General features: G+C 48.3%; 1 protein-coding gene across 1 annotated transcript in view; it reads right to left on the bottom strand.

Annotated features, from left to right (window-relative positions):
• Nucleotides 1-285: 285 nt before the first annotated feature.
• The window catches only part of HTRA1 (HtrA serine peptidase 1), a 32,883-nt gene continuing 24,951 nt past the window's right edge, over nt 286-8,217 (bottom strand). Inside the window, exons 8-10 of the mRNA XM_083149198.1 lie at nt 5,918-5,975; nt 3,453-3,548; nt 286-1,444 (exon numbers count right to left, since the gene is read on the bottom strand). Of these exons, the coding sequence (XP_083005324.1) occupies nt 1,276-1,444; nt 3,453-3,548; nt 5,918-5,975 (323 nt within the window). The 3' untranslated portion in view covers nt 286-1,275. The remainder of the gene's footprint in view (nt 1,445-3,452; nt 3,549-5,917; nt 5,976-8,217) is intronic.

Below are 8,217 nucleotides of genomic sequence, written 5' to 3'. Positions count from 1 at the left end.
AACTCCTATTCAAATGAATGGGTGGCCACTGATTGGCTGAGAGAGCTAATCAGCGGGTGCCCATTTATTTGAATAAGAGTTTTAGAATCTCCTGCTCCCTCTGCTATTGCAGCCCGTTCCCCACCGGCAGCTCCCCAAGTACCAAATCATATATAGCCCTCCCGGGAAGCTGCCAGGGAAATTCAAGGGAAATCTTCTTTAGGCCCAACAAAACAAATGGATTAATACGTTCATAGACCTCTTGAAGACAGAAACAATATTAAAGAGGAGACACAAACAACTTGGTTTAGTGTGTAAAATCACCTTTAGTACAAGAAACAAACAATGGCCACTCCAGGTGACCTTCAGATCTAGGCATCCAATAAAGTGACACAAATTCAACATACAGTGTAAGCAGATAGTTTATGGGCTGAACCAGCAGTAAATGACAACGAAACCTATAAATTCACTCAATTCATCTTAGCAAATGGATAGGCTGACTGTTTACAAATACTGATACAGGCCACAAAACGCGTCAAGCCCAAATCTCCCTATTGTCCAAATTTGGTGTTAAAATTAACAAACCTTGAAAGCAGTGGGTTTGGAACTTAAGTGGTCCTTCCTGCACAGACTTGTGGGCAGGATCTGGGAGAATAGGGGAGGAGTCTCTGCAGATCAGGGTGGGGCTTATTTTGTCCCGATTTTGCATGTCGTAATGTTGGTCTGTATGGTATAGCTAAAGAGACACTTGGCTAGTTGGCAATAATAATCATTCAGTAGGCCCAAGGAACCAGTGAACAATACAGCCAGCAATAGTAAACTATAATTGCTTACTGATCTGTCATTTGACGTAGGTTTATGACATATGGTCAAAAAAAAGGGGTCAACAATATGGCTACCTGCAAGTGAGTTTGAACTTGACTCTTTTTCTTATCAAAACAAGTTGAAATGTAAATTAAATACAAAAGACATACAGATTAGAAAACAATGAGAAACTTCTGAAAAGAAATGTAAATATATAACCTAGATCACCACGTTAAAACGTTAGATCTTTATTTTACCATTCCTTCTACTGCTCCACCAGTAAAGACACAGGATCCAACATGATATTTTAGGGAAGGGCGCGTACCAGCGTTGCAGGTGCAGGAACAGAGGGTTCTGTATTCCAAAGCTATAGGGGGCCTCATGGGTGGGGATCACGAATACACAGTGCTTAAACACAATGTCCTCTCACTGACAGTGCCATCTTGCAGAACTGTATATCGGAAGACCTATGAAACCAGCTCATTTCTCCCATTAAAGATCGATTTCTTTTGGCGTCACTGTGATGGCGACATCCTCATTCCCGCGTCGTACCACCATACGCAGAGATCCTTCCTTTTTAATAGCCTCACTGACATCATTGCTGGATGTTACCGTCTGACTCCCGATACTGATTATCACATCACTTTCCTTCAGTCCGGCCCTGAGACAAAAACCAAAGATAAAATGTCCTTTTACCGTAAGTCGCCGTTTTCTTGTTTTTGTATTCTGTTAGGCTCTGTGGAACACTTGTGGCGCCATATAAACAAACAATAATAAAAATAATGATGGATCCCCCTCAGCTAATGTACCCTCTGATGTCATCAGGCCATGTGAACAGCACAATACCATGGAAAATGACATGTGACCCACGACAGCAAAGGAGAAAGGCAAGATTGGTTGGCTAGAAGGGTGCACCTTTAGGGCCTATTCAGTAAGGCTAGCTAAGCAGCGAAGATTCACTGCTTAGCGAGCCCTTTAATGTCGCCCGCCGAGTGTATTCCCGCCCGCCGCAATGCAAATAAATGATTTGCATACACATTCATTCGCATGTGAGCGTTTAGGTCAAAAATCATTCAATGGTCGACGACCATCTATTTTTTACCCGTCAGTCAGCGCGCGCAGCGTTTTGCTGGGCGCACCCACCATTTTGTTTTTGGAACGCCCAGAAAATGCTGAGAGTCCCCATGCACCATCCCCCTGACCGAGGGGAGAATGGTACTAGCCAAACATACTGCCCTACAGTCTGCTGCCATGGCCACACACCTGCTCCCATAGGCACACACTGCTAACAAGGCCTGCTCCCAAATCTTCTACCTTGTCCCGTAGCCATAGACACTGCCCCATAGCCTGCACCCAAGGCCTCATACACACTTAAAAAATGTAACACACACCCTTAGTAACCCCACTTCGGTTGAAATTAGTTTTTCATGTTTTTTATTTTGGTGCAGGTCCACCTGGTCTATAGCAGGCATGTCCAAACTGTGGCCCTCCAGCTGCACATCCCAGCATGCCTTGCCATAGTTTTAGCATTCCCTAATAGCAAAACTGTGGCAAGGCATGATGGGACTTGTAGTTTCACAACAGCTGGACATGTCTGGTTTATAGTTTACTATCCAAGTGAACATAGAGTTAGAGTATAATCGTGTGCCAAGTGTAGCGAGGCATCGTGCCCAAAGCCAGAGCGGACACTGTGCACATATACAGTATCCACGGGGGACCCCTGTGACATTCGGCACAAAAAAAAAGAAAAACTTGTGTCGACCTTGCTAATGTTGAACGTGTTGCTGTCGACCATTGACAGATGTCGATTTCCCGTCACTGTCTAACTAGACGCGGCTGACGAAGTTTAGGCATCTAACTATGTGCCTTCGACCAATAGTGGTCGGTCATGGTATCATCGACATAAACATGGTCGATTCGATATACCATACCCGACCTAGCCTTATGTACTGTGGCTCAACGGTACAGCGCCTCAGCCGGTGCACAGCCAGAGAGAACATCGGAGGTTCAGCTATGGGAGCAGGGCCTTGCATTGTATTTTTTGTTAAAAAAAAGAATTGTAATAGGTCCAATCCGACCTTCACTGTAACTAGCAGACATTTTGTGACTCACATTAGCTATGGTTCCATCAGTATGTAACACTATAAAAATTCAGTCAGCACAGGGCAAAAACTACTGGATCTGTAGATTAAATGGTTGTCTCCAGAGTAGCGATGTCAATCCCGGGGCATTTTTTCAATCACGGAATTCGTAATGAGTAATGAGCTGGGCGGGTGTGTAATGAGCCGGGTGGGCGGGCTTTTGGGCTGACATTGGAGCCGGGCGGGCTGTTGACTCAGACAGCCAGGCCAGGAGGGCAGCACACCTAGGACAAGGCCGCTGTGTGGGCTGCGCAGCGTGACCTGTGACGTCGTCACGCTGCGCAAAGCCCCACTGCCGGGGACGGGAGAAGCCGGGCAGAGTCTGAGCACCCGATCAGATGCTGCCCAGCATTAAACTGCACATGCGCAGTCTAATACCGAAATCCCGGGATTGGAAACTCCAATCCCGGGATCAAAATCCCGGTGTTTTAGTGGCCAAATCCTGGGATCCCGCCGATCCCGATCCCGGGATTGGCCACCCTACTCCAGAGTGAGTAGGAATCAGAGGAACTGTAACCCCCTACTTACTCTTCTGCCGGCGTATCTGGAATAACTTCTACTATGTAAGCTCCAGAGGTCACATCAGGGAAATCCTTCAGCTGCTCTCTAAGTTCCTTCACTTTGCTACAATGAAAAGACAACGTTAGTTGCACAGTCTTGGGTGGTGAATAGAATAACTTATTATATATACATTTATATAATTAAAATATATATATCAGGGAAAATGGGGCTGCATCTGGCAAAAACACACAGGTTTCACTGAACCTGTGCAGTTTTGCTGAGAAATAGGTCTTTCATCAGGTGATCCAATCGGATAGCCCGATAAAAATAAAAGCATGAAACATCAGGAAAATTTGCAAAAAATGTCTGTTGTGCAAAAACCTCTCTCCACAGCCCTGTACATACCACATGCTGCAATGTGCTGGGCTGGAGAGAGAGGCAGCTGCAGAAACAGCAAGTCCTCTGTCCCACCCATCGCACCAGCCCTCCGGCCGTCGTATCCTTCACCAGCGCTCCCCTGTGTTCTTCTCCTGTGTTTACAACTTTTATCCTTTGGGCCTGATGTATCAAGCTTCAAAAAGTGATAAAGTGACAGTAATAAACAACCAGCCAATCAGCTCCTACTTGTCATTTTTCAAACCCAGCCTGCAACATGGCAGGTAGGAGCTGATTGGCTGGCAGTTTATCATTCTCCGATTTATCACTTTTTGAAGCTTGATACATCAATCTTCTGTTTGATATACAAGACACAATCAGTTCTGGCAGCTGCAGATCAGCCATCAGGGGGATAAGCAGAAGAGCAAACATCACCTAGGTAGGGTGAAATCCCGCCCCTTGCAAGTCCATGAATGGCTTGCAAATCAACCGCTATTCTGCAAATCCATTCGCAACTCACTCACCATCTAATGATTTTCCCAGTCTACACAAATGTTCATAACTCTGACCCTCCCACAGAGACAGGCTGATCGAGGCCAGAGATGACATCACACATCCTCCCTGAAATGCCTGGGCACACCTGTCTTTTCCTGGCATTTCCTCGACAACAGGTTTCCACCCAAAAACAGCGACTTCCAGTCAATCAAACTGCTGCCATATTGTGAATAAAACAATCGCTGATTTTTGTTGCTGTTTGGCATTGCGAATGTGCAGTACAATCCAAAATGCATGAGCAATCATACGATAATCGATCAACTAAGCGATCAGGTTTAAATAACCCCCCATGTCCACAACCACGCGACTGAACCTAAGGATGGCATGGAAGCTATAAGTATTTTATATTTGCTTGTAGAAATACTTTCTGGTGGCTGGGTTGTGTGCCCACTGTCGTGTAACCATACCCCCAGGATGGCACCTAGTGTTATCCTCTGTTCACTTCAACACATGGTGACACCGTTAGTTACTTTATACAGGGCCGTAACTAGGGGGGGCTGGCGGGTCACGCGCACTCAGGGCCGTAACTAGGGGGGGGCTGGGGGGTCACGCGCACCGGGCGCTGGAGGTGAGGGGCGCTGTGAGGTCCGGTGACAGGTATGTCCGTCCATCTCCTACTAGCGCGGCTGCAGGAAGCGCTGATGACTTCGAAAAGACTTGCCGGAGGCTGATTGGCTGAATTCAGCCAATCAGCCTCCGGCAAGTCTTTTTGAAGTCATCAGCGCTTCCCGCCGCAGCGCTAGTAGGAGATGGACGGACATATCTGCGGCTTCAACGGTGAGAGGACTGTGCGGGGAGGGGGGGGGTCTCCGGCGCCAGGGACAAGGCGTCATTTGGTCGGTCCCCCCTGTCAGCTGCTAACTAAGCAGCAGGGAATAAACGCTGTGCGCATGCGCACAGCGTCTATTCCCGCAGCCAGGGGGCTGGGGGCATGGCTAGAGGCTCACAGAGCCTCTGGGTCATGCCCCCATAGCGGCAAAATGGGGGCGTGGCCTCGCGGGAGAGCAGCGATTATAGGCCACGCCCCCAAATTAGGCCAGGCCCCCCCGAAAATTTCGGTGCGCCTCCGGCGCGCAGCAGCATCACTAGGGGGGGAGGGGGCACCAAAAGACTGCCTTGCCCCGGGCGCCGGAAACCCTAGTTTCGGCCCTGCTTTATAGTTACATGTAGAAGCCAGTAAAATAAAATCAACTATACTGTATGTCAGGGGTGGGGAACCTCAGGCCCGGGGGCCATATGCGGCCCCCGTAGCCGGTCTGAGTGGCCCTCACACCCACCCGGCTGCTTTGCCGGGAGTCAAGTACAGGGGAATCTCGCAAGAGGTCAATATTTCTTGCGAGATTCCTCTTAATCAACAGCAGCCGGAGACTGTCAGTCCTATTCAGCGGCAGCCGCCGGAGCGTGGGACAGCTGCAGCAGGACAATTTGTAAGAGAAACTTTCAGTTATGGCCCCCGAAGGATTTTTTCCCCATACAAACGGCCCTTGGCACACAAAAGGTTCCCCACCCCTGCTGTATGTGAACACTCTCTTTCAGTCATAATGAATAATGAGAGTTCTCACCCAGGAGTAAGTGACAGCATCCTTATTCCCAAGTACCGCTTCTTCTTAATTCCCTGACCTGCAAACAGAAGTGTACAGTCATACAAGCTCCTTACAAATAAGCAGATCACTCATCTCAATAAATACTGAAAAGGGTCAAGAAAAATGCTTTGAAACATAGTAAATGTCATTTTAAATCATCTCACTTGCCGCTTCAGTGGTATACAGGGGCGGATTGGCCCACCGGGAAACCGGGCCGTTTCCCGGTGGGCCGCCACCTTTTAAGTCAGAATGGGCCGCCTACCTCACTGGGCTGCCGCGGCATCTACGTGCTGGGCCGCGGCACTGTGCCCTCAATGAAGATGGCTGCGTGTGCTTCGTTCCGTCCGGCTCCCTCCTCCCTGCTGCTGCTGCTGCTGCTGCAATGAGCTGCAGATACAGCCGCTGGCAGCCAGGGGGAGCACCTCTCAGACTGATGACGTCAGCCTGAGAGGGAAGAGAGACGAGGAGCAGCAGCGCTGTGGCCAGGCTTCTCATCTTCCAGAAAGAATTATAATGTGAGTCACACTGTGGGCTCTGGGGACACTGGTTGGCAAACTTGTTAGGGAATGAGGGAGGGGGGGGGGGTGTAAGGGGAGAGAGAGACACTCACCTCTGTCGCTGTGTGTGAGGGACATGGGGAATAAATCTCCCTGCATGTGCCAGTTACAGTGTAGGTAGGCTTTGCTGGAGGGGAATCTGTGTGTGTGACATTCCTGCACATGAGGGGGAAGGGGGTCTGTGACATTAGGGCAGACAGACTCACTGTGACAACTCAGATCCCCCTCCAGCTCAGCTCCCCCATAGGCAGACATGTGACATTCAGATCCCCCCCCCCCATGTCTGTCTATAGGGGCTGTGCTGGAGGGGTATGTAACATGTCTGCCTATGGGGGGGCTGTTCTGGAGGGCCTGGGGCATGGGAATATGTGACAAGTCTGCCTATTTGCTGGGGGGACTGGGGGCTGTGCTGGAGGGGGATCTGATTACGTGACATGTCTGCCTATGGGGGTGGGGGATGTACTCAGGCCCGGCGACAGGGTGGGTCAAAGGGTACAGCTGACCCGGGCCCCGGCGTTCTCAGGGGCCCCAAAGCATGGCTGCGGTGATGATGCACTCAGCCGCCTACACAGCACCCTACTCAGCCGACCGCCCACTTAACCCTCCTGCCGCGCAAGTTCCTTCACCCACCACCCAGCCACACTGTGGGCGTTACATGTATAGGCGTCATTACAACTGCGGGCATTATGTGTAAAAGTATCGTTACTACTGTGGGCATTATGTGTATAAGTATCGTTACTACTGTGGGCATTATGTGGATAAGTGTTGTTACTACTGTGGGCATTATGTGTATAAGTATTGTTACTACTGTGGGCGTTACATGTATAAACATCGATACTACTGTGGGCATTACATGTATAGGTGTCATTACTACTGCGGGCGTTATGTGTATAAGTATCGTTACTACTGCGGGCGTTATGTGTATAAGTGTTGTTACTACTGTGGGCATTACATGTATAGGTGTCATTACTACTGCGGGCATTATGTGTAAAAGTATCGTTACTACTGTGGGCATCATTTATATAAGTGTTGTTGCTACTGTGGGCATTACATGTATAGGTGCTATTACTACTGTGGGCATCATGTGTATAAGTGTTGTTACTACTGTGGGCATCATGTGTATAAGTGTTGTTACTACTGTGGGCATTACATGTATAGGTGTCATTACTACTGCGGGCATTATGTGTATAAGTGTTGTTACTACGGTGGGCATTACATGTATAGGTGTCATTACTACTGCGGGCGTTATGTGTATAAGTGTTGTTACTACTGTGGGCATCATGTGTATAAGCGTTGTTACTACTGTGGGCATTACGTGTACAAGCGTTGTTACTACTGCTGGCGTTATGTGTATAAGTATTGTTACTACTGCTGGCGTTGTGTATAAGTATCGTTACTACTGCGGGCATTACATGTATCAGCATTGTTACTACTGTGGGCATTATGTGTATAAGCGTTGTTAATACTGTGGGCATCATGTGTATAAGTGTTACTACTGTGGGCATTATGTGTATAAGTATCGTTATTACTGCTGACGTTATGTGTATAAGTATCGTTACTACTGCGGGCATTACATGTATAAGCATTGTTATTACTGTAGGCATTACGTGTACAAGCGTTGTTACTACTTCTGGCGTTATGTGTATAAGCATTGTTACTACTGTGGGCATTAAGTGTATAAGTATCGTTACTACCATGGGTGTTATGTGTATAAGTATCGTT

This window comes from Crinia signifera, chromosome 6 (genome assembly GCF_055691185.1).
Source record: "Crinia signifera chromosome 6, ASM5569118v1, whole genome shotgun sequence".
NCBI lineage: Eukaryota > Metazoa > Chordata > Amphibia > Anura > Myobatrachidae > Crinia > Crinia signifera.
This window is presented reverse-complemented; position numbering and strand designations above follow the sequence as displayed.